This window comes from Rhodotorula toruloides, assembly GCF_000320785.1.
Source record: "Rhodotorula toruloides NP11 unplaced genomic scaffold Scaffold16, whole genome shotgun sequence".
Classification (NCBI taxonomy): domain Eukaryota; kingdom Fungi; phylum Basidiomycota; class Microbotryomycetes; order Sporidiobolales; family Sporidiobolaceae; genus Rhodotorula; species Rhodotorula toruloides.
The window spans coordinates 450671-474552 of record NW_015622976.1 but is presented as its reverse complement, the minus strand read 5'-3'; the positions used below and the strand labels follow the sequence as shown (position 1 = coordinate 474552).

Sequence of the window (23882 nt, the reverse complement as noted above, 5' to 3'; positions counted from 1 at the left end):
CGCGACTCTCCGACCTCGACGAGCGAAGACGAACCCCAACGACTCTCCTCTCGCTTCCTTCTTCCCGCTCAGCGCCGCAGCGACGTGCGCACGACCAATCCAGTCCGAGTGGACTCGAGCGAACCTCGCACTGACCCGCTTGCCGTTCGCCTCTCCAGCTTTCTCCTCCCGCTCCTCCTCTCCCCACTTCGCTACCACTCTTCAAACGACTCGTCAAACACCGCACAGGATGGTCGCGGCGCAGGACTTGCCGCTCGCGCTGAGCATCAGCTTCGCGCCCGAGTCGTCGACCATCTCGATGACGCTGTTCAACCAGCCCGAGGCGTCGAAACCCGCCCTCCCCCTCGAGCTCAAGTACAAGTACGACCCCTCGACGCCGTACGCCCCGATCCACGAGATCACCGAGGACCGTAATCAGAGGATCAAGCAGGTGCGCGCGCGGCCGTTTGAGCGAGAGACGGGCGAGAAACTGATCAATTTCCGGTTCGACAGCACTACTGGGACCTCTGGGGCCTCGGCAACAAGGCAGACCAGGGCATCTCGCAGCTCAAGATCACCGACGAGTTCCAGGGCGACCTCGTCACCATCTCGGCCGACGAGATCGAGGCGTTCTGCCGTGTTGTCGGCATCGAGGGCGAGGCGTACAAGCGCAACCACAAGGCCGGCATGCAGGTCCCGCTCGACTTCGCCATCAAGCTCGGCTGGAAGGTGCGCACGCTCACACCCTCGAGCTGCAGAAACGCAAATTAACGAGACTCGCGCCCACAGGCCATCATGAAGCCGATCTTCCCCTCGACGATTGACGGCGACCTGCTCAAGCTCGTCCACCTCTCGAACGGCTTCCGCGTCCTCCCCGACACGCCCACACTCCAGGTTGGCGACGTCGTGACGACCACGTCGCGCATCGAATCAATCACGAACTCGGACACGGGCAAAACCGTCTCGGTTCGCGGCGTCATCTCGCTCGTCTCGTCCGCCGACTCGAAGGGCAAGGACGCCTCGACCGAGGACCGCATCCCGCTCATCGAGGTCACCTCGTCCTTCTTCTACCGCGGCAAGTTCAGCGACTACGCCCAGACATTCTCCCGCGTCGCCCACCCGACCTACTCTGTCCCGATCACCACGCCCGAGGCCGTCGCCGTCCTCCAGTCCAAGGAGTGGTTCCAGTGGGACGACGACTCGAAGCCCCTCGAGGTCGGCACCAAGCTCCAGTTCAAGGTCGAGTCGAACTATGTCTACGCCGACAAGTCGTCCTACGCGATGGCTACCGTCACCGGCGGCGCGTACGTCATCACCCCCGAGCTCAAGCTCGCTGTCAAGGTTGCCACGGTCGACTACACGTCCGAGGGCGAGGGCGTCATCCAGGGCGACCCGGTCATCGAGTACCTCAAGCGCCACGGCTCGGCCCTCGACCAGCCCATCATGCTCGAGAACGGCGGCTATTCGCTCACCAAGGCCGGCCAGTGCACCTTCACGACGCCCGCGTCCAACCTCGACTACTCGCTCACCTCGGGCGACACGAACCCGATTCACACGAACCCGTACTTTGCCTCGCTCGCCTACCTCCCCGGCACCATCACGCACGGCATGCACTCGTCGGCCCGCACGCGCAAGTTTGTCGAGCAGGTCGCCGCAGACAACGTCGGCGCGCGCGTCCGCAAGTACGAGGTCGGCTTCACGGCCATGTGCCTCCCCTCGCGCAAGATGGAGGTCCGCCTTAAGCACGTCGGCATGACCGCGGACGGAAACCGCCTCATCAAGGTCGAGACCGTCGACGTCGAGGGCGGCAACGTCGTTCTCAGCGGAACCGCCGAGGTCGCCCAGGCTCCCACCGCGTACGTCTTCACCGGTCAAGGTTCGCAAGAGCCCGGCATGGGCATGGAGCTCTACGCCAACTCGCCCGTCGCCCGCGCCGTCTGGGACGAGGCTGACCGCCACCTCGGCGAGGTCTACGGCTTCTCCATCCTCGAGATTGTCCGTACGAACCCCAAGGAAAAGACTGTGCACTTCGGCGGGTTGAAAGGCCAAGCAACCCGTCAGAAGTACATGGACATGTCGTACACAACGACTGACCATGAGGGCAACGTTAAGACTCTCCCGCTCTTCGGCGACATCGACCTCCGTACCTCACGCTACACGTTCTCGTCGCCGACCGGTCTCCTCTACGCCACCCAGTTCGCCCAGATCGCCCTCGTCGTAACGGAGAAGGCCGCCTTCGAGGACATGCGCGCCAAGGGTCTCGTTCAGAAGGACTGCGTCTTTGCCGGTCACTCGCTCGGAGAGTACTCGGCTCTCGCCTCGATCGCCGACATCCTCCCCATCTCGGCCCTCGTCGACGTCGTCTTCTACCGCGGTATCACCATGCAGCGCGCCGTCGAACGCGACCACCTCAACCGCTCGTCGTACGGAATGGTCGCCGTCAACCCGAGCCGCATCGGCAAGAGCTTTGGCGACGCCGCCCTCCGCGAGGTCGTCGACACCATCGCCCGCCGCGGAAACATCCTCATCGAGGTCGTCAACTACAACGTCGAGGGACAGCAATACGTCGTCGCCGGTCACCTCGTCGCCCTCCAATCCCTCACGTGAGTTGCGCTTCCTCCCACTCCGTCCCGTTCGCCCGCAGCTGACCTCTCACGCGCAACAGAAACGTCCTCAACTTCCTCAAGATCCAGAAGATCGACCTCGCCAAGCTCACCGAGACGATGTCGATCGAGCAGGTCAAGGAGCACCTGTGCGAGATCGTCGACGAGTGCGTCCAGAAGGCGCGCGACCTCCAGGCCAAGACGGGCTTCATCACCCTCGAGCGCGGCTTTGCGACGATCCCGCTCCCCGGTATCGACGTGCCGTTCCACTCGCGCTACCTCTGGGCGGGAGTCATGCCGTTCCGCACTTACCTCTCGAAGAAGGTCAACCCGGCGCACTTCAACGCCGACCTCCTCGTCGGCCGCTACATCCCCAACTTGACCGCCGTCCACTACGAGGTCTCGAAGGAGTACGCCGAACGCATCCACACCCAGACGTCGTCGCCGCGCCTCAACAAGATTCTCAAGGCCTGGGACGAGGAGCGCTGGGGCGCACCCGAGAACCGCAACAAGCTCGGCTACGCCATCCTCATCGAGCTCCTCGCGTACCAGTTCGCCTCGCCCGTCCGCTGGATCGAGACGCAGGACATCCTCTTCCGCGACTTCAAGTTTGAGCGCCTCGTCGAGCTTGGCCCGTCGCCCACTCTCACCGGCATGGCTACGCGCACGCAGAAGTCAGTATCGCCCGCACGCTCTTCTCGCACGCCTAAGCTGACCTTGCCCTTCCCGCTGCAGGCTCAAGTACGACGCGCACGACTCGTCGGTCGGCATCAAGCGCTCGATCTACTGCATCGCCAAGCACCAGAAGGAGATCTACTACCAGTTCGATGACGTTGCCGGCGAAGAGGCGCCCGCTCCTGCCGCAGTTGCGCCTTCCGCTCCCGCTCCCAAGGCCGCCCCAGTCGCCGCCGCCCCTCCCCCTCCCGCTCCTGTCGCTGCCGCGCCTGCCGCCGCCGTCGCCGACGAGCCGCTCAAGGCTGTCGACACGCTCCGCATCATCATCGCGCAGAAGCTCAAGAAGCCCGTTGGCGAAGTCCCCCTCACCAAGTCGATCAAGGAGCTCGTCGGCGGCAAGTCGACCCTCCAGAACGAGATTCTCGGCGACCTTCAAGGCGAGTTCAGCAGCGCGCCTGAAAAGGGCGAGGAGATGCCTCTCCAGGAGCTCGGCGCGGCCCTCCAGCAGGGCTACTCTGGCAAGCTCGGCAAGTACACCACCGGCGTCATCTCGCGCATGATTGGCGCCAAGATGCCCGGCGGTTTTGGTCTCTCCGCCGTCCAGGGTCACCTCGGCAAGACCTACGGCCTCGGCGCCGGTCGCATCGATGGCGTCCTCCTCTTCGCCGTCACGCAGGAGCCGGCTAAGCGTCTCGCCAACGAGGGTGAGGCGAAGGCTTGGGTCGACTCGGTCGCGCAAGGCTACGCCTCGATGGCTGGCATCTCGCTCGCCGCCGGCGGTGGAGCTGCTGCTGCTGCCCCCGCGATGGCGTTCGCCGCTCCGGCCGCAGCTGGCGGTGGAGCGCCCGCTGCCGTCCCCGACGAGCCGCTCAAGGCGACCGACACGCTTCGCGCCATCATCGCTCAGAAGCTCAAGAAGCAGATCCCCGACGTCCCCCTCACCAAGTCCATCAAGGACCTTGTCGGCGGCAAGTCGACCCTGCAGAACGAGATCCTCGGCGACCTCCAGGGCGAGTTCAGCAGTGCGCCCGAGAAGGGCGAGGAGATGCCGCTCCAGGAGCTTGGCGCCGCACTCAACCAAGGCTACTCGGGCACGCTCGGCAAGCACACGAGCGGTCTCGTCGCCCGCATGATGGGCGCCAAGATGCCCGGTGGCTTCGGTCTCTCGGCGGCGAAGGCGCACCTCTCGAAGGCTCACGGTCTCGGGCCCGGCCGCACCGACGGCGCTCTCCTCGTCGCGCTCACCAAGGAGCCCGAGAAACGTCTCGGTAGCGAGGCCGACGCCAAGGCCTGGCTCGACGGCGTCGCTCAGGCGTACGCCTCGCAGGCTGGCATCACCCTCGGCGCTGGTGGAGGCGGAGGCGGCGCGGCTGTCGGCGGCGCCGGCTTTATGATCAACACCGAGCAGCTCGACAAGATGCAGGAGAAGCAGGACAACTTCGTCTCGCAGCAGGTCGAGCTCTTCCTCCGCTACCTCGGCAAGGACTCGCGCGAGGGCCACCGCCTCGCCGACATGCAGAAGGCAGAGGTCGCCAACCTCCAGGAGAAGCTCGACTCGATCGCTCGCGAGCACGGCGACGCCTATGTCCAGGGCATCCAGCCCGTCTTCGACCCGCTCAAGGCCCGCCACTTCAACTCGTCGTGGAACTGGGTCCGTCAGGACGCGCTCATGATGTGGATGGACATCCTCTTCGGCCGCCTCACCACCGTCGACCGCGACATCACCGCTCGCTGCCTTGTCATCATGAACCGCGCCGACCCTTCTCTCATCGACTACATGCAGTACACCATCGACAACACCCCCGTCGAGCGCGGCGAGCATTACGTCCTCGCCAAGCAATTCGGCCAGCAGCTCCTCGACAACTGCCGCGAGATGATCGGCCAGGCTCCGCTCTACAAGGACGGTGCGTTCGCTATCTTCTTCTTGCAAGCTTGTGCTTCCTCTCACCCTTCTCTCTGCATAGTCACCTTCCCGACCGCGCCCAAGACGACCGTCAACGCCAAGGGCGACATCATCACCGAGGAGGTCAACCGCCCCGGCGTCTCTCGCCTCGAGAAGTATGTCGCCGAGATGGCTGCCGGCTCAAAGGTCACCGTCGCCAGCGTCAACGTGCGTACTCTTGTCTTTCCCTCTCCGGCTTGGACGACGTGCTGATCTTCGGACTCGCAGCTCGACAAGGTCCAGGAGCAGGTCGAGAAGCTGTACAAGCTCGTCAAGTCGCAGCCGCAGATTTCGAAGCAGCACATGACGTCGATCAAGTCGCTGTACGCTGAGGTCGTTCGCGGTCTCGGCAAGGACGCCGGCCCTCCTCCGGTCCACAAGGCCGGCACTCGCGCCCGCCGCCCCTCGAGCCAGTTCCTCCGTCCCGCAGCCGTCTCCGAGGCGACTTTCCTCCCCGAGGACAAGGTGCCTCTCCTGCACCTCAAGCGCAAGATCGGCAACGACTGGCAATACTCGAGCAAGCTCACGTCGCTCTACCTCGACATCCTCAAGGAGATTGCCACGTCGGGTGTCACCTTCGAGCACAAGAACGCGCTCATGACCGGTGTCGGCAAGGGCTCCATCGGTATCGAGATCGTCAAGGGTCTCCTCGCTGGTGGCGCTCGCGTCGTCATCACGACCTCGCGCTACTCGCGCTCGACGTACGCCTTCTCTCCCGCCTGCTCCTCCCTTCCGCAGTATGCTGACCTTTTTGCTCGCCCCGCAGTGTCGAGTACTACCAGGCGATCTACCAGGAGGTCGGCTCGAAGGGCTCGTCGCTCACCGTCGTCCCCTTCAACCAGGGCTCGAAGCAGGATGTCGAGGCGCTCGTCGACTTCATTTATTCGAAGGATAAGGGTCTCGGCATGGACCTCGACTACATCCTCCCCTTCGCCGCCCTTCCCGAGAACGGCCGCGAGATCGACGGCATCGACGACCGCTCCGAGCTCGCCCACCGCATCATGCTCACCAACCTCCTCCGCCTCCTCGGTGCCGTCAAGTCGAAGAAGGCCGCCCTCAAGCTCACGACCCGCCCAACCGAGGTCGTCCTCCCGCTTTCGCCGAACCACGGCCTCTTCGGCAACGACGGTCTCTACTCGGAGTCGAAGATCTCGCTCGAGACGCTCTTCAACCGCTGGAGCTCGGAGAGCTGGGGCGAGTACCTCTGCCTCGCTGGCGCTGTCATCGGATGGACGCGCGGTACCGGTCTCATGTCGGCGACGAACTCGGTCGCCGAAGGTATCGAGGCGCAGGGTTGCAGGACGTTCTCCGCCAAGGAGATGGCCTTCAACATTCTCGGCCTCATGCACCCGCTCGTCTTCGACGTCGCGCAGATCGAGCCTGTCTGGGCCGACCTCAACGGTGGCATGGACAAGCTCCCCGACCTTGCCAACCTCACGACCGAGATCCGCAAGAAGCTCAACCTCACCGCGTCGACCCGCCGCGCCATCGCCAAGGACAACTCGTTCGACTACAAGGTCGCGCACGGCCCGGCGATGGAGCAGATACACCAGCGGATCAACGTCGCCCCGCGCGCCAACTTCTCCCTTCCCTTCCCCGAGCTCAAGCCGATCGATGCCAAGTCGGAGCTCGCGAAGCTCCGTGGCCTCATCGACCTCGAGAAGGTCGTAGTCATGACCGGTTACGCCGAGGTCGGACCGTTCGGCTCGTCGCGCACGCGCTGGGAGATGGAGGCGAACGGCACCTTCTCCATCCAGGGCACACTCGAGCTTGCGTACGTCATGGGCCTCATCAAGCACTTTGAGGGTCGCCTCAAGGACGGCACGCTCTACGTCGGATGGGTCGACGCCAAGACGAACGAACCGCTGGACGACAAGGACGTCAAGGCTGCGTACGAGAAGCACATTCTCGCGCACACCGGCATCCGCCTCATCGGTGCGTCGGTCTCGTTCAGACTTCGTGCTAAACTCCCGCTGACGCTCTCGCTTTCGCAGAGCCGGAGATCTTCAACGGCTACGACCCGAAGCGCAAGGGCTTCACGCAGGAGATCGAGATCCAGCACGACCTCGAGCCCATCGAGGCGTCCGAGGAGGACGCGGCTCGCTTCAAGCGCGAGCACGGCGCGCTCGTCGACGTCTACACCGAGGACGGCAGCAAGTTCTTCGTCAAGTTCAAGAAGGGCGCCAAGCTGCACATTCCCAAGGCTGTTGCCTTCGACCGCCTTGTCGCCGGACAGAGTGCGTACCGTTCGTTAGCTTCCGATCCTATCGTATCCGCTGAACGCGCTACGGCTTCGCAGTCCCGACTGGCTGGTCGCACAAGGCCTTCGGTATCCCCGACGACATTGCCTCGCAGGTTGACCGCACCTCGCTGTGGGCGCTCGTCTCGGTCGCCGAGGCGCTCATGATGGCCGGCATCACCGACCCGTATGAGCTCTACAAGTGGATTCACCCGAGCGAGGTCGGTTCGTCGCTCGGATCCGGCATGGGAGGCATCACGAGTATCTCGAAGATGTTCCGCGACCGCCGCGAGGAGAAGGACGTCCAGAAGGACATCCTCCAGGAGACGTGCGTCCAGCTTCCTCTTCCTTGCATGGTCGCCTGTATTGACGCGCTCTTCTCGCAGCTTCATCAATACGGTCGCCGGATGGGTCAACCTCCTCCTTCTCTCGTCATCCGGACCGATCAAGATCCCCGTCGGCGCCTGCGCGACTGCCCTCCAGTCGGTCGAGATCGCCTGCGACACCATCCTCAGCGGCAAGGCCAAGATCATGGTCTCGGGAGGCTACGACGACTTCTCCGAGGAGGGCTCGTACGAGTTCGCAAACATGAAGGCGACCTCGAACAGCGAGACCGAGTTCGCTGCCGGCCGCGAGCCGAACGAGATGTCGCGTCCGACGACCAGCACCCGTGCCGGCTTCATGGAGTCGATGGGTTGCGGTGCTCAGGTCCTGATGTCGGCGAAGACGGCCATCGAGATGGGCGCCACCATCTACGGCATCGTCGCCTACACCGCGACCGCCACCGACAAGGCTGGTCGCTCGATTCCCGCCCCCGGACGCGGTGTCATGGGTACCGCGCGCGAGATCACCTCCAAGTACCCCTCGCCCATCCTCGATGTCACCTACCGCCGCCGCCAGCTCGAGTTCCGTCGCAAGCAGATCTCGCAGTGGCTCGAGAACGAGACCGAGCTCCTCAAGTTCGAGGTCTCCTCGCACGGACAGGCCACAAAGCTCCCCGACGACTACGTCTCCGAGCGCCTCGCATCCATCGAACGCGAAGCCAAGCGCCAGGAGGCCGAGGCTCTCGCGACGTACGGCATGCTCGCCGGCCAGGACCCGACCATCGCCCCGCTCCGTCGCGCTCTCGCCGTTTGGGGTCTCACCATCGACGACGTTGGAGTCGCCTCGGTGCGTTCGCGTCCTCCGGCAGCTTCCCCGAAGCCCAACTGACCGTTGCTCTACAGTTCCACGGCACCTCGACCGTTGCCAACGACAAGAACGAGTCGAACGCGTACAACGAGCAGTTCCGTCACCTTGGCCGCGCCAAGGGTAACGCCTGCCCCGTCATCGCTCAGAAGTGGCTCACCGGACAGTGCGTCCTTCGACAAGACCCGTCCACTGATACACGCTGACCGTGCTTCTGCTCCAGCCCGAAGGGAGGTGCCGCCGCCTGGATGCTCAACGGCTTGGCCCAGGTCATTCAGAGCGGTCTCGTTCCCGGCAACCGCAACGCCGACAACATCGGCGAAGAGTGCGTATCGCTCGTTCACCCTACCTTTGCATCCAGCTGACGTCCGTCCGTCGCAGGCTTCGCGCGTTCGAGTACCTGCTCTACCCGTCCAAGTCGATCCAGACCGACGGCATCAAGGCTGGTCTCCTCACCTCGTTCGGCTTCGGTCAAGTCGGTGGCCAGGCTCTCATCGTTCACCCGAGTCTGCTCATCGGCGCGCTCGAGCCCGCCCAGTTCGAGGCGTACAAGAAGCTCAACGACCAGCGCAAGAAGTGGTCATACCGTCGCTTCAACGATGTGAGCCTCACTGCTCTACTCGCTCACGAGTCGTGCTGACTCCGCCTCGTGCAGTTCTTCACGAACGGCAAGCTCGTCATTATCAAGGACGGCACGCCCTTCACGCCCGAGCAGGAGAACACGACCCTCCTCAACCCGCTCGTCCGCGCCGTGCCCGACAAGACTGGCTCGTACTCGATGCCGAAGGAGTTCCCTGCCACCGTCCCTCGCAGCAACAACGCCGAAGTCGCCAACAAGCTCGTCAGCGCGGCTGTCGGCGGTGCTTTCGGCGTCGGCACGGACGTCGAGCTGATCAGCGCCGTCCCGACCTCGGAGTCGTTCCTCGAGAGGAACTTCACCCAGGACGAGATCGCCTACTGCAAGGCCGCACCCGACTTCCGCGCTAGCCTCGCCGCGCGCTGGTCCGCCAAGGAGGCCACTTTCAAGGCTCTCAAGACCGAGTCGAAGGGCGCCGCCGCCAGCATGCAGGACATCGAGGTCGTCTCCACGTCGCAGGGCCCGACTATCAAGCTCCACGGCGAGGTCGAGAAGATCGCCCAGGCCGCCGGCATCACGGCCTTCGAGGTCTCGCTCTCGCACTCGGAGGACGTCGCTTGCGCCGTCGTCATCGCCCAGAAGTAGATGCTCAGTCGGATCCGTAGATTCTCGTAGATTCTCCTCCCCTTGCTTGCTTACTCTGTCTTCTGCATCTTCTCCCGTTTCCTTGCAAGGTTCTCTTGGTTTCGCATATCCTCTCTGCTTGCGAGCGAGTAGCTGAGGGCCATGATATGCGATGCGATGCAATGCTGCCTGTACAGTCCGCTCACTCTCCTTCCTCTCGCGATGCCTTCACCTCTCGCCGTCTCCGCTTCTCCAGCCGCGCTACCGCCGCCTCTTCCTCCTTCATCGCCAGACGCAGCAAGTTGCCAAGGTCGTATCGGTTCCGCTGAGTGAAGCCGCGAATCAGTGTCCTGTAGGCGGGCCGGCGGATCCTCTCAAACTCGTTCGACGAGATCGTGGCCGGGTCGACCGCAGAGGACGCCTTCGGGCTTGACAAGTCGACACCGAGATGACCACGCGCGATCGTGATCAAACCCGAGATGTCGTCCTGTCTCATCCACCGAACAGCGTTGGCGAGTAGCATGTTCGGCAGGATGTCGCCGCGACCCAAACGTCCGTTGGCTGGACGCTCGACGTCCTGCTTGCCGCCAGCAGGAGCCTTCGCCTTCGGATCGTGTGATGCGGCGGTGCACGCTTCGTGCTCCCGGACAATCGCCCTGACCCGCTTGACCTGTGTCTTCCCGCAAGTCCTGCGCCGTCGCTCGTGCGTGACCGTGACCCGCTCGTACCACTCGTCCTCGACCTCGACGCGCTTCTTCTGCGTGTCGGTGCGGTGCATCTCGCGCGCGACGAGAATGGCGGTGATGTCGTCGTCCGCCTCGATGCCTGCTCGCTCCATCCGCGACAGCAGTCCTTGCAGGTTCGGATGGTTACCGTGCGTCGCGACAACCTCGAGAAGATTGAGCCAGAGCTCCTTCGTCGGCTCAAATCCCCATCGCCGTAGCTGAGCAAACGTCTCCCACGCCTTGGGCAGACTCGAGGAATCGTGCTTGGCTTTGGCGAGAGCGGCGAGTCGCAGCTGGAACGACGAGACTGTAGGTTCGACGGTCGGATGGTGGCACAAGGTCGTCCAGGCTTGCTGCGAGAGAGGCCCGTGCGAGGAAGGAAGGAGGCGATGGAAGTGGCTGCGGCGAAGGGCGCTCGAGGGGATGGACTCGAAGACCTCCTGCGCGAGACGAGGGTTGCGGGACTTGACGAGATGTCGTAGCGTTTCGTCGACGACAGAAGACCGGGCGACGCGCTCGCCCACCGGTGACCGAAGCAGCGAAACGACTGCGGTCGCCAAGTAGTCCTCGAGCGGAGCGTCGAGGGCGAAGCCCGTACAGAGTACCCGCACAGCTCCCTCGAGAACCGGCAAGTCGCCGTCGTCGAGCTCGCCCAGCGCGGCAACGACCGTCGCCCACAGTTGGAGTTGCGGAACGATCACCTCGGATCGACGACGTTTCGTTCCGTCCATGCTGAGGACCTCGAGGATCTTCGACGCGGCAAATACCTGCAGACTCGGCTCGAGGGGCGGTTCGTGGGCGACGAAGCGTTCAAGGATGTCGACCCGCCGCGCTCGAAACGCTGCGGCTGCGAGTGCGCGCAGAACAGATGGAGACGAAGTGCGCCGATTGTCGAAAACGTGGCGGCCGATGTCGTTCAGAACGGCGCGGTCAGCACCGGGATGAAGGTCGCGAGGGAAGAAATGGCGTTTGCTGGCCTCGAAGGATGGGTAGAGGAGGGAGAGGAAGGTGATAAGGATGGCATCGTCGAGGGCGGATGGGATGACCGATCCGACGACTGCACCCGCTGCAGCGGACCGGGGCTGAGCGAAGGTCGGCAAGGCAGACCATGCCTGCCAAGCCCACAACCCGAGGACAGGTCGCGACATGCTGTACTTGCTCTTCGGGAGGCGAGCTTTGGCGACGGCAGCGGTCGACCTCGTAAGGGTTTTGGCGGACGGCAAGGGCTGGACGAAGTGCAAGAGCGATGCGATCGTCGTTCGGTCGACAGGCGTTTGCGAGGCCGTCATCGTGCCGAGCAGCTGCGACAGCCCGTGCAGCCGTTCGTCCCGCCATCGCTGCAGCGGCTGAACGGCCGTGACTTCCGACGCTTCCGGAACAGCGTACGCTGCGACGAGCAGGTTAAGCGCCTGCAGCTGGTCGACCCTGTCTTCCGCATCCCGCTTCGCCTTCTCCGCCTGGCGGTGACAGCCATCCGCAGCCCTCTTCTCCGGCGTTTGTATCTTCCGACGCACGAAGAGGCCGAGAGCGCTGGCGCCGAGGAAGAGTGCTTGAAGGAGAAAGGGAGTGAGAAGGCGAGGGTTCTGAGAGTGAGGCTGCGGGTCGAGTCGTATAGGTGGCGGAGGAGTAGGCGGACTTCGAGGTACATCGTCGTCGAGAAGAGAGGAAGTTTGTGATCGCTGAACAATGTCGAGAGGAGAGGCATCTGGAAAAGCGGAATGTGCAAGTCGTATTCTGTCGAAAACTGGCGCAAGGAGTACGGCGGCGTCGGCGGCAGTCCGCTCGCTCGAAGTTGACTCGGCGGGCGGAAGAGGGATCGAGGGAGAGGCTCGCGCGCGGGCGGGAGGAGGCGAGTCTAGCCGGACGGCTGCAAGGACAAGGAGGTCAGCGGGAGACCACAGTCGGAGCTGCTTGGACGCACCACTCGTCGATGCGACCGGTACTTCGACTCCTGCAGCATGGAAACCCAGCTCAGGACCGCCTCTTCGCACTGGAGAGTCGCTCGAGAGACCCGTCCTCCAACTCAGCAAGTCCGCCTCACACGGCCCGCCGGCCGGTTCCGCTGCTTGTGCGACATGTTGCAGCCGCTTCTGAGTTGAAGTCGAGGTGCAACGGCACGGACTGGCGCGGTGGACGGGCGTTGGCTGGTATCGCGGGGCGAGGAAGGGGAGGAGGAGCGGTCCGCCTGCGAAAGCGTCGAGCGGCGCTCTTGACCGCATGGACGTAACTGTAGCACTCGTCCAGCACCTCCAGACTGTTCAACAAGCCAGACGGAGCGAGTCGCGGACGACGACAGCGCCAAACCTGCTCGCTCGCCTCTCTCGCTCCTTCCCTTCACTCGCTGTCGCGCTGTCCAGCTGCAAAGGCTGCGATTCGTCGCTGCACGTGCACAGAGCCACCCTGCTGGCTCATCCATCGCGACGGGGTCAAGGTCCGAGGCTTCCACCAACCCGCCAGCTCGCCCTCGACGGGCAAAGTTTACAACAGACGGCGCGCACCACCAGCAAGGCCAGGGCTCTCCGTGCGAGGCCCAGCAGCTTCTCGACGAGTCGGCCTTGTCCCAGCGCGAGGACCGCTGCTTGCTCGACGACACCAGGCATGGACTTGCCCTTCCCTCGCGAGGTGGACCCGCTGTTTGTCCAGAGATCTCCTCGCTCTCGTTCCCGGCCAGGAGGGTGGCTGGGCACTGTGCGTGGCAACACGGACGAGGCGGGGCAGGAGGACCAGGGTTAGAGCGGGACAGCGCATGCGAGGGACGCTTACGAGGTCGATTTTCGGCGGGAAGATGGGATGTGCGCGAGGTTGGCGCGGTCCAGTACACGCACCGAGCACTGTTGAGCTCGCCCCCCGCGGGTCGTGTGCTCGCAGGCTCTGGTGTTGGAACCGCTTGAGTGCAATTCGCGGTGGGAGGGGGTTCGCTTCCTCCTAACTCGATTCGGACTACTCTTGCGGCTGGACACGGCACGGCGAGACACCATGCATGACGAATACTCGGCTTGGGCGCAGAGGGACGGGTCACGCTCTCGCGGGCAACACTCGACCTCTCGTTCGAGTCGAACGGGATGTGTCGAGCAACAGCGAGCCCGCTGTGCGGCTCGCCCCGGCTTCTGACCAGGGTCGTCTCGTCGCACGTGTCGTTGCAATGCCACTCTGTATCCTTAGAGCTCGTCTGAGCGAGAGTCGAGAGCGAGAGACCTTTGCCTTGCCTCTTTCCCTCCTCCCCTTGAATCGCTGTTCTCGCAACGACTTAGAATGACCGCTCGCTTGCCTCCCGAGCTCTTTGGACTCGTTCTTGGGCACGTCGTACGCAGCCTGAAGAACCCGCGCCCGTTCCTCGTCGCCTGCTCCCTCCTCGACCGCAGCTACGGCCAGGAGGCCCAGCGCATCCTCTTCAAGCGATGCTCGCGATTGCGCCAGCCAGAACGGGTCGAGGGATGGCTCGCATCGCCTCACAGCGTCGCGACGGAGGACCTGGTCGTGTGGTTCCCTCCTCCCGACCACCGCGCGACCGATAGCGACTTGCTCTGCGCCAGCTTCGGGATGGATTCGCGTCTGGCGAGGGTGCTGGGCCGTTGCGCAGCTCTGAAGAGGCTGCATGTCCACCTGACGAAGACGGTCTCGCCGGCGTTCCTCACGAAGGTCTCGTTGACGAGTGTGTCGCTCTTTCGGCCAACGCGCGTTAACTAGGCTGATGCTAGTCGCTCTGCAGGTCTTGAGCACCTCGAGATCTCTGCCAACGCAGGCTACTTCGACCCTCTTCGACGCAAACCGACCGGAACCCTTCGCCTCGACAGCTTGACATCCCTGACGATCGGCGGCGACGTGCACGAATCCTTGCTCTTTTCCCTTCACAAGTACTGCACGCGCCTCACGCACCTCGACCTCTCACGCAGCGGCGAGAGCATCGATCCTGTCCACGCTTACGACCTCGTTCGTGCTTCCTCAAGGACCCTGACCAGCCTGAGTTGGCGCCAGCACGACGTCCCGAGCCCGCCTTCGCTGCAGCGTTTCACGCAGGAGGTGTCGAATTTGAAGCATCTCACCTACTTCCAGCTTGACGGGCCCATCTGCGAATGCTGCTACTACGCTCTCGTCGTCGCGCTTCCTCCGACTCTTGAGACTCTCGCCTTCCGCACGGAGGAACACGACATTCTTGCAGAGCTCTTGCAGGGGACGATTTTCCTCGAGGACGGTTTGGGCGAGTCGGGCTGTGAACCTGTCGTCCCGTACCTCAAGCTGCTCGTCCTCCCGAAGAAGGTGAAGAGACTGCTACCGCTCAACGCAATCGACGGAGCTGCCAAGCGAGGCATCGCACTGCGCTTCACACGAGTGCGTCTCGTCGTTCACGCTGTTGAGGGTCGACACTCACTCACCGAATCCGCACAGCCGAAACCAAGCGACTGACTCTCGACTCCCGCATAAGCGAAGCGCTTCCTTCTGGCTCTCAACTTCGCAAGTCTATCGTGTTGAAGGAACTGTCTAGGGAATCTTGGGATAGCAGAACCAGCCTAGCAACGTCGCAATCTACTTGGCCTCGCCGCCGATCCTGAAGCCCGTGCGTTCGAGGAACGCCTTGAAAGACGAAGCCTTGACGCCCAAGTCCTCGAAGCTCTTGTCCTCCTCGGGCCTCATCGTGCCGTGGCAAATTGAATCGGGTTCGAGTTCGTTCACGTACCTGCAAACCCCGGTCAGTCCTCAGTAGCGAGCAGACGAAGGTTTGACGCACGAGAACACGTACTTGAACGAAGGCACCATGGCCTTGGGGAAGCCAACAAAGGCGACATCGATCTGAGTCGCCTGGGACGATCACCTTCTCGCCTATGACGGCTTCGTCCTGCGCGGCGATGTCGTCCATCGTGCAGCAGGGAGCTTCGATGGGGTAGGTCTTGCCGGCGGTGACAGCGGGACCTTTCGTGAATGCAGCTGTAGGTGGTGAACCGATCAGACCAGCCAAAGACGAAGAGGAGAGGCAAGTACCGGCAGCGTAGGTGCCGACGTCGTGACCGTCGTCGACCCAGCCGAGCTGGAGGTCGATCGAGCCGACGACGTTGAAGATGGCGATACCGTCGTCTGTGAGGGCGTGAGCGAGGTCATCAGTCCCTGACAACGAGAAGGAGCGGGACGGGACCCACCTCCACGCCTTGCGTACAGCGGCAGCTCGAAGTTCGAGTAAAAAGCTCTGTCACCTCGTTGCTGCCGTCAACAAAGCTTTCGGCCTGAGAGGAAGGGCAGGGAGACGCACCCTGGGATGAGAACCGTCATGTTGTCCAACTTCTCCTTGGCGTACTGCTCGATCTCGGCCTTGTGCTCGAAAGGGACGACGTGGGTGTACTTCCCGCCGCTGGCTTTGGCGATCGAAGGCAGCGACGAGTAGACAAAGTGCTCGATCCCTTCGGCCTGCAAACGCTCGCGAGGTCAGCTCACGCTCAGTTCGAGGGAAGATGGACGCCAGACGGACCTTGGCAACATCGACGAGGGTCTTGCCTTGCTCGACCTCGTTCTCAGCCACTGCCATGGCCGCAAAGACCCCATACGCGCCCTTGAGCGCCTTCTCCAGGCTCTCCTTGTCGTTCAAGTCCGCCTGGACGATCTCCAACCTTCCCTCGTTGACGTACCTGTTGTGAACAGGGAGGAGAGAAGTAGCCTTGGAGCCTGAGGGGTTGGTGCTCAATGCGCGGACGGAGAAAAAGGTCGAGGAGAGGAGGGCCGCGACGACGCCTGATTCTTGGTGGCCTGTCGCGCCGACGACTGCGCTTGTTCGAGCTGAGGACATTGTTGTGAGCGAGTCGAGAAAGAGCGAGAGGAAGAGTGAGGTAAGTGAGGAGACGAGAAAAAGAAAGGTGTGGGTGAGGAAGGTCAAGCAAAACTGGGCATGCAAGCGAAGGCCGGGTGCAAAGAGCCGCACGCACGCTCCCAAAACCCCGGGTGAACCTCCGCGAAACCGAGACGAGACGCCGAAGTCGCGTCGAGTCGAGCGAGGAGAAAAGCAAAAGGTATGTTATCAAGCGGCGCCCGCGACACGATACTCCTTCTCTGGCCCTTCACTGCCCATCGCCAACCTTGACCTTCTTCGTCTCCTGGCCCTCCTCCGCGCCCTCCTTCTCCGCCTTGCGCTTTCCCTCCCCCTCGTCGCCCTTGACCGGCTTGACAACCACCACATTCTCCTCCTCGCCTCCCTTTCCCTCTGCCCCTCCCGCCAGGTGCTCCTCCACAACTCCAGGCACAGGAACCACCTTCTTTTTCCGCTTGACCAACCCAGTCAAGTCATTCACCGCTCCCGACGCCGCAGCTTCAGCCATTGCAGAGGAAGATTGGCGCAGGAGAGCTTCGAGGGCTGAGTCGGTGCTGGTGGGTGCGGGTGCGGTGGGGATCGTGCGGAGGTCTTCGATCTGCAGCGAGGCGGGGACGTCAGTGAGAGTTCGAGCAGGAAAGGGAGGGGCGTCGGACGAACCTTCATGTCCACGTCGCCCATCAACCCCTTGATGTCCTCAATCTCCCTCCTGACCTTGTCCTCCCTCTCCGCCTCCGGCACACCCTCCAGCTCAGCCAACTTGCTCACAAGCACACTCTTGGCCTTCTCCGCATGGCTCACCGCGCGACTCGTGGCGTTCGGAACGAACTCGAGCGCGAGGGCGGTGAGCATGTGTAGTTCGGAGAGGGCGCGGTCGTGAGGGGGAAGGAGGCGCGAGAGGAGGGAGAGTGAAGAGGTGTATTCTTCGACGGCGTTGTCGAATTGTTCTGCGCGAGAGGCGAGGCGAGCGTTAGCGAGCGTGCGTCATTGTGTGGGATGAAGTACGCTTGGGAGAGACGCTGAAACGTACCCGACTCGGTCGCAACATCTCCCAACAACCGATGCACCTCTGCCAACTTTTCCTCCCTCTTCTTTTTCTCCTCGTCCTTCCCCTTCCCGTCCTTCTTCAACTCCCCGATCTCGGTAGTGAGGATCGTACGCGCGAGGTCGAGCATCTGGAACGCCGATTCGAGGTCGTCTTCCCTGTCTCCGCTCGGAGCGTCCTCGCCCTCGCCTTCGCCGTCCTCGTCCGAGTCGGCGCCGTCTCCTTCGTCGCCTGAGGCGTCTTCGACGTCACCGCCAAAGTGAAAGTTGGGGTTTGAGGGACCGGCGGCGGCGGGAGTTGAGGAGGAGGAAGCGCCGGCAGCGCCGTTGGAAGGGCCCGCCGCGCCCGTCGCTGCGTCTACCGGATGCACGCAGCCTCGTCAGCTACGGAACGAGGAGAAGGGATCGCGCGCAACGCACCCTCTCCTCCTCCCGCTCCGGCCCCAGGCGCCGCCCCTCCCAACACCGCACTCTGAGCAATCGCGCTCCCCAACAACGCCTTGCCATAGAGGACCAAACTCTCGACGTTCTCAGGCGCCAAATCACCGTACTTGCTCGTCCTGCTCACTCGAGGCATCTCATCAGTTTGGGCAGGAGAGGGGAGGGAGAGGATGGGAGGGGACAGACGAGGATTCGAGTGCTTGGGCGAGGAAGTCGCATGCGTCGGAGTACTTGCGCAGGGCGAGTGCGCGGATGCCGCGTGCGAGGTGGTCGTCGAGGGCGGCGGCGGGGGGAGCTGGGCTGCGGGTGGATGGGTGGGCGAGTGTGGTCAGTGCGGTAGACTCGGATGGAGAGAGATCGTGCTGCTCACTCTGCCATCGTGTGTTGCTGCAATGTGAGAGAAAAAGAGGAGCACGCGAGGTGGACGAGATCCGACGCGACGACGACGGGCTGCGTGGGTTGGTCAGCAACGAGCGAGCCCCGCGCGGTTGTCCTTTATCCTCGTCGACGCTGGGATGGCTTGTGTGGTGATCAAGGCGAGCGTGCACGGGCAGCCACTCGCTCGCCGCGTGTCGTTCAAGGATGCACACTCCGTCAGCCAACCCATACCCTCGTCGTCCTCGTCGCTCGCTTGCAGCTGACAGAGTGTCCACACAGCTCGACAGGGACTCGCTCGCAACCAAGGTGTGCACGAAGAGACTCGCAGACGAACAGCACGCTGACCACCTTGGACCCGCCGACCAGCTCGCCCGCTCGTTCACCCTCGAGCCAGACACCTTCCGCATCGCATGCACGTACAATTCCCGCCGCACCCCTCACCGTTCTCTGACCAGTTTCACGCGCAGACCGCGACGACGACAACGACCTGATCGAACTCGCAACCACCGCCGACCTCGTCGAATGCCTCGACTACTTCGCGACAGACCCCTCGCTCTCCTCCGCCTCTTCCTCTTCCTCCTCACTCGGCAGACCCCCCGCATGCATCACCGTCAAACTCGAACTCATCGTCGAGTACGACGGGCCCAGTCTGAGCGAGACGGACGCCGCGTCGAGCGTGTGGTCTGCGAATAGGTTCGCGGCCGGTCCTGCGAGTCGGGCGAGTTCGTTTGGAGGAGAGAGGGAGGCAGTCTTGAGGAGGTGGAGGATGCAGCAGCAAGAGGCGACCGTCGATCGAGGCGAGCAAGAGGCCGCGGACGCAGCGAGCGACGACTGGATCCGTCGACCTGCTTTCGCCGTCGCCGTCGACTCGGTCTCCTCTTCAGCGTCCGCATCCGCCATCGACGCCGACAACGAGCAAGACTGGGACACCCGCACCGTCTCATCCGTCTCCTTCGCTCCCAGCCCCCTTTCCAACCCACGCCCGTCCGCCCGCCGCCCGACGAACGGATCAGAAGACGCCCTCTATCCCAACTTTGCTCCTCCACCGCGCTGGCTCGCTTCCCTCGGTCCGGCTGGCCAACCGCCTTACCCGCTCCCGTTCTCGTTGTCGCCGTACTCGGCACCGAGATTACCGGTTGTCGTACGCCCCGAGCATGCTGTGAACGCGGGCGGGAACGACTACCCGCTTCACGCCTTTGCGCCGCACCCATCTTACCCGCTCTTTCCCCCGATCCATCCGTCCTCCGTACGATCCGTCGCGAACTCGTTCTCGGATCTCGAGATAGGCGGCGGAGGAGCGAGTCCGAGTCAGAGCTTGCGCGAGAGGGTGCAGGACTTGTTTGCGCCGAGTTCGGACGAGGAGTCGCTTCTTGAAGGGGGAGGGGGAGGGGATCCGTTGATGGGACGAGAGGTACAGACTGACTCGCTCTTCGCGCCTGCGAGGAAGGCCGAGTCGAGCTACACCGTCACAGACTCGGACACCGACTCCCTCCTTCCCCCTCCCGCTCCCGCTCAGAACGCAGACAAGCACGCCACCCTCCGCGTCCGCGCGCGCAACTTCGTCCTGGCAGGCGAGTACTGGTGCGCTGAGTGTGGTCGCAAGATTGAGGGCGCGAGGTATTCGTGTGCGGTGTGCGAGGGGTTCGATTTGTGTCGCGATGTGCATTGCCTTCCCTTCTCTCCCTCTCGTGAGACTGTGCTGACGGGTTACGTGAGCGCAGTGCGAACTCGGACCTACCTCCCGCTATTCCTCCCGCCGCCCAAGAGGGCCCGAAACGATTCCCCTCCTGCACGACCCCTCCCACATCCTCCTCAAGATCCCCATCTCCCTCCCCTCCTCCTCCTCCTCTTCCGCCCTCGCTTCCGCGAGAGAGTTCGCCTCTTCCCTCTCACACCCCGCTCCACCCGCTGCTGCTCCCGAAGGGTCATATCTCCAAGACGGAGACCTCTCTTCGTACTGGTCTTGGTGGCAGAGATGGTATGCGCAGATGCAGGAGGGGGAGGGGGAGGTGGAGGTGTCGAAGCATTCTTGGGACGCGATCGAGGGACGGACGTCGGCTGGTGTGAATGGGAAGGGGGAAGGGAGGGAGAGGCATACGTATCCGCCCACATCGCCTGCGCAGCCTGCACCTCCTGCTCCGCCTGCTCCGCCCGCTCCACCCTCACTCGCCTCCTCCGCGTCGCAGCAATCAGCCATCGTCCGCCCCTCCACTTTCACGCGCTTCTCATCCCCTCACTTCAGCCACTTTGCGCTCGCCTCACACGGCGTTCGGTGCCGCAATTGCGGTGAGATGATCGTTGCTTCGAGTGGAGGCGGAGGGGAGGGAGGAGAGGAGAGGGGAGTGAGGTGGTTGTGTGGGAATTGTCCGACTGTGCCGAGTTACGACCTTGTGAGTCCTCATCTTCTCCCTTGCCGAGGAAGAGGAGGATTGAGCTGATGATTGGCGGATGTGTGCGCAGTGCCCTACTTGCGAACCGCTCTCGACACGCATCCACGACCCTACACACACCTTCCTGCGCCTCACACACCCTCTCCGCCGTTCACTGCCCAGCATCTCGCAAGGCCTCTTGCCGGTCCTCTGTCTGCCCCCGACGAAGGAGCAGGAGGAGGAGGAGGGAGAGGGAGAGGTGGTGCATCGGACGGTCATTTGCGATGCGTGTGGAATGAGGATCAAGGGTGCTTGGATGAGGTGTTGTGCGTTTCGCCCTTTTCCCCTTCTCTTCCTTTTCCTCTCCTCGCTGTCTCTCGCAACTGACTCCTCGCCCCTCACGCAGGCCACTGCCCCACCTCGTACGACCTCTGCCGCCCCTGCCTGCTCTCCTCCGCCCCAATCGCAGCAGGCCACAACCCCTCGCACGTCTTTGCAGCCCTCAAGCGGCCTGTCGATCTGGAGTTGTTGAAGAGCGTGACGAGGATCACGAGTAGGAGACCGAGGGGGTTGGTCGAGTGGGATTTGTATGCGTAGCGAACGCGAAGATGGAGGACGCGGGTGTGTAGAGTAACGAGCGAGGTGAGATTGCGTATTTTTGTATGCGACTGAGCAACCTATGCGTGAACTGATCCGAACTACAGAGGCGAGAGTGAGAAAGAGGGAATCCCAAAAGACGCTACGATGAACAACGAAGGAGGCGGCGGGAAGGGAGGAACTGACGGACAACCCGCTGCGAATAGGACCGGAACTGACTAAGCTTGTACAACCGAAAGAGGAGGCGGACGGAGGACCGGAAGAGGAGGAGGGGAACCAAACATCCACAGATGAAAGGGAGACTATGATGCGGTGCGAACAGGCGAGCGAGAGGGAATTGTCTATGGTACTGATTTTTGCGAGTGCGGCGAGGTGAGAGGGAGGATGCGGTGCGAGGAGGAACAGAGGAAGGAAAGGGAGGTTCAGGCGCATCGTTGACGCTGCGAGAGGAGCGGAATCAGCGCCTGCAACCTCGATAGAGACGGCACGCGCATGCTCACCTTGAACGCATCAACATCGCCAGCATTTGAATCGACAGACAACCTCCTCCCGCACTCGAGCACTTCGATACTCGGGAGCCCAACCAACCCAAGCGACGACTCGGGCGTGAGGGGCGGCGACACCGGAGCGGGAGGGAGGTCGACGATGCTGTTCTTGCGCAACTTCGGGGGCGCATCGGTCGAGGGGAGGGAGGAGAGGGTGGGGAGGGGAGTCATGGAGAGGCGTTTTGCGCGGTGGAGCGGGTGAGAGACGGACGGCTCGACGTGTGGTGCTGGTCGGGAGGGAGAGGTGTCTCGTGGTGCGGCGACGAGGAAGATGGGCACGAGAGCGGGAGAAGGGGGCAACTCGAGGCTCATGTCGTCTCCCTCGCCCGACGCTGCGGAGGCACACCTCGAGCGCGCGCGTGGCCGCCGCTGGTCGAGTTCGAAGTAGGACGCTGTCGACGAGCTGAAGAGGGTGGTGCAAGGCGAGACGGGCGAAGGGTACGCCTGGGAGGGGAAGAGGAAGTTGGGCTTGGGAAGGTCGCCTAGGTCGAGTTCGAGCGAATTGCTGCGCGGGTGGTTCAGCGGCAGCGGGGCGGGTTCGTCGACTGCGCGCAATTGCAAACGACTGGTGAGTGAGAATGGACGGAGATAAGGCAAAGCGGGGGATCGAAGGGAACGCACTTTGAGAGGAGGACGAGGACGAGTCGAGTTCGAAGTGGTCGAACGGGGCGTGCTCGAGCCAGGCTGGGTGCTTCTCGGTGAGCATGTCGATGTCGTCGTGGGCGGGAGGGAGCCGTGGGAGGGTCAGGTCCTCTCCGTCGTCGAGGTGCTGCACCGCAACCGAGCCGGGTCCCCTGGCGCCGGGAAAAGCTTGGGTGCAGCTGTCGTGCGCCGTGCGAGTGGTGGGTAGGGAGAGGTGCAAAGTGTGTGTGGTGCGCTGGTGAGCGAGCTGTCGCCGTGGCGGGGCCGCACGCAGCGGACGAGGCGTTTCGAGCGTGCCCACGGGGAGCTGGACGGGGATTGATCGGGGCGAGGTGAGCATGAGCGCGGTGGTCGAGGGTATCGAGGGAAAGGAGAAGAGAGCGGGCTGCCTCGTGAGGAACTGGCAACGAGGGAGGGAGAAGGACGGCGCAGGACGAGGAGGACGACGGAGTGGCCACAGCGAGAGGACGAGAGGGATCTTCGCCTCCTTCTGCAGTATTCCTGGAGCTCCACACCTGAGACCACTCTGATCGTCTGTGCCTGGCTAATAGCAACCCAGGTCCAAAACTCTCGCTGCCCTCGCTCTCTCTCACACTCTGCGAGCCACAGCACGCCGCACTCGCTCGTCAGAACGAATGCAAGGGAAGCACCTCCGCCCGCTCGCACAGCTCCCCAAGGCAGCAGCACAGTGTGCGCAGGCGGTAAGCGCACACGCCCCTCTCGCGTCGCCCCTTCGCCCCGTCTCGCCGCTCCACCTCGCCAGCCGGCACCCGGGGCTTCCTGGAACGCTCCCCCTGCGCACTCTCCCTCCCCTCCACTTGGGTCCCGCTCGTGCCGTCGGATCCCGCATGCTCACTCGCACTCGCACTCGTTCTCGCAGGGAGCGGCGTACGGCAAGTGCATCGGCGCGCGCTACCAGGACGTCGACAAGGGCATGTGCGCCGCCGAGTTCCAAGCCTTCAAGCAGTGCGTCACCCAGGCCGTAAGTCCTCGCCTTCGTTTCGTCCTGCGCAAAGGCTCGAGCTGTGGCTGACCTTGCTCTTGCCCTGGTCTAGATGAAGCGACCGGCCCGCTCCTGAGGGGCGCTTCCGCCAGAGCGTGCACTCATCCAGGGCAGGATCAGCGCCAACGTCTGTCATTTCCGCCGCACCCGCCCGCCCGCCCGCCAGACCTCGACCTCCGTCGCCACTCGCACTTCCTGACGCATGGCTCGTAAATTCACCGTGTCTCTCGTCCTCAGCCTGCCTTGCTGGCATGCCAAGTCGCTGCTCGCTCGGTCTAGGCTATGTAGCCCGCTCTCTCCCTTTTGACGACCCTGCACTGTACAAAGCCCATACGCATCCCCTCCGTCTCCTGGCCGAACGTGCAGCGCATTCGCCTTATCGCAGCCCAGGCTCAACGAACCCAGCAACAGCTCCAACCTCTCGCAACCCGCTGATCCTCCGTCATCCTTCCAAGCAAAACAGCGCAGAGCGTTGGCGCTTGCGACGAGGCGTGCATCTTGCTTTTGCTCGCTTGGCGGA

At 63.3% G+C, this 23882-nt stretch overlaps 8 protein-coding genes across 8 annotated transcripts; 4 read left to right on the top strand and 4 right to left on the bottom strand.

The window, feature by feature from the left end:
• Window positions 1-229: 229 nt before the first annotated feature.
• RHTO_02139 (uncharacterized protein) lies at window positions 230-9848 on the top strand (the record flags this gene model as incomplete). Its single annotated transcript, XM_016415817.1, has 15 exons — window positions 230-430; window positions 493-708; window positions 769-2582; window positions 2645-3256; window positions 3318-5161; window positions 5222-5367; window positions 5428-5900; window positions 5966-7134; window positions 7194-7436; window positions 7499-7766; window positions 7825-8608; window positions 8665-8792; window positions 8850-8951; window positions 9008-9227; window positions 9282-9848. The coding sequence occupies 15 exons, from the start codon at window positions 230-232 to the stop codon at window positions 9846-9848; spliced, it is 8787 nt and encodes a 2928-aa protein (XP_016272387.1).
• Window positions 9849-10029: 181 nt separating this feature from the next.
• On the bottom strand, window positions 10030-12771 carry RHTO_02138 (uncharacterized protein; the record flags this gene model as incomplete). The annotated part of the gene is made up of 3 exons (XM_016415816.1): window positions 10030-12009; window positions 12067-12419; window positions 12474-12771. The coding sequence occupies 3 exons, from the start codon at window positions 12769-12771 to the stop codon at window positions 10030-10032; spliced, it is 2631 nt and encodes an 876-aa protein (XP_016272386.1).
• Window positions 12772-13804: 1033 nt separating this feature from the next.
• On the top strand, window positions 13805-14956 carry RHTO_02137 (uncharacterized protein; the record flags this gene model as incomplete). The annotated part of the gene is made up of 2 exons (XM_016415815.1): window positions 13805-14204; window positions 14262-14956. 2 exons carry the CDS (start codon window positions 13805-13807, stop codon window positions 14954-14956), a joined length of 1095 nt encoding a protein of 364 aa, XP_016272385.1.
• Window positions 14957-15076: 120 nt separating this feature from the next.
• RHTO_02136 (NmrA family transcriptional regulator) lies at window positions 15077-16325 on the bottom strand (the record flags this gene model as incomplete). The annotated part of the gene is made up of 6 exons (XM_016415814.1): window positions 15077-15227; window positions 15279-15310; window positions 15363-15622; window positions 15685-15731; window positions 15795-15949; window positions 16011-16325. The coding sequence occupies 6 exons, from the start codon at window positions 16323-16325 to the stop codon at window positions 15077-15079; spliced, it is 960 nt and encodes a 319-aa protein (XP_016272384.1).
• A 268-nt stretch (window positions 16326-16593) lies between these two features.
• Window positions 16594-18206, bottom strand: RHTO_02135 (histone-binding protein; the record flags this gene model as incomplete). Its single annotated transcript, XM_016415813.1, has 6 exons — window positions 16594-16941; window positions 17004-17290; window positions 17374-17745; window positions 17808-17947; window positions 18015-18128; window positions 18199-18206. 6 exons carry the CDS (start codon window positions 18204-18206, stop codon window positions 16594-16596), a joined length of 1269 nt encoding a protein of 422 aa, XP_016272383.1.
• Window positions 18207-18343: 137 nt separating this feature from the next.
• On the top strand, window positions 18344-21172 carry RHTO_02134 (zinc finger, ZZ-type protein; the record flags this gene model as incomplete). The annotated part of the gene is made up of 6 exons (XM_016415812.1): window positions 18344-18421; window positions 18494-18512; window positions 18674-19866; window positions 19928-20596; window positions 20667-20901; window positions 20982-21172. 6 exons carry the CDS (start codon window positions 18344-18346, stop codon window positions 21170-21172), a joined length of 2385 nt encoding a protein of 794 aa, XP_016272382.1.
• Window positions 21173-21594: 422 nt separating this feature from the next.
• Window positions 21595-22699, bottom strand: RHTO_02133 (uncharacterized protein; the record flags this gene model as incomplete). The annotated part of the gene is made up of 3 exons (XM_016415811.1): window positions 21595-21612; window positions 21673-22262; window positions 22339-22699. 3 exons carry the CDS (start codon window positions 22697-22699, stop codon window positions 21595-21597), a joined length of 969 nt encoding a protein of 322 aa, XP_016272381.1.
• Window positions 22700-22994: 295 nt separating this feature from the next.
• Window positions 22995-23438, top strand: RHTO_02132 (uncharacterized protein; the record flags this gene model as incomplete). Its single annotated transcript, XM_016415810.1, has 3 exons — window positions 22995-23060; window positions 23240-23341; window positions 23415-23438. The coding sequence occupies 3 exons, from the start codon at window positions 22995-22997 to the stop codon at window positions 23436-23438; spliced, it is 192 nt and encodes a 63-aa protein (XP_016272380.1).
• Window positions 23439-23882: the final 444 nt, after the last annotated feature.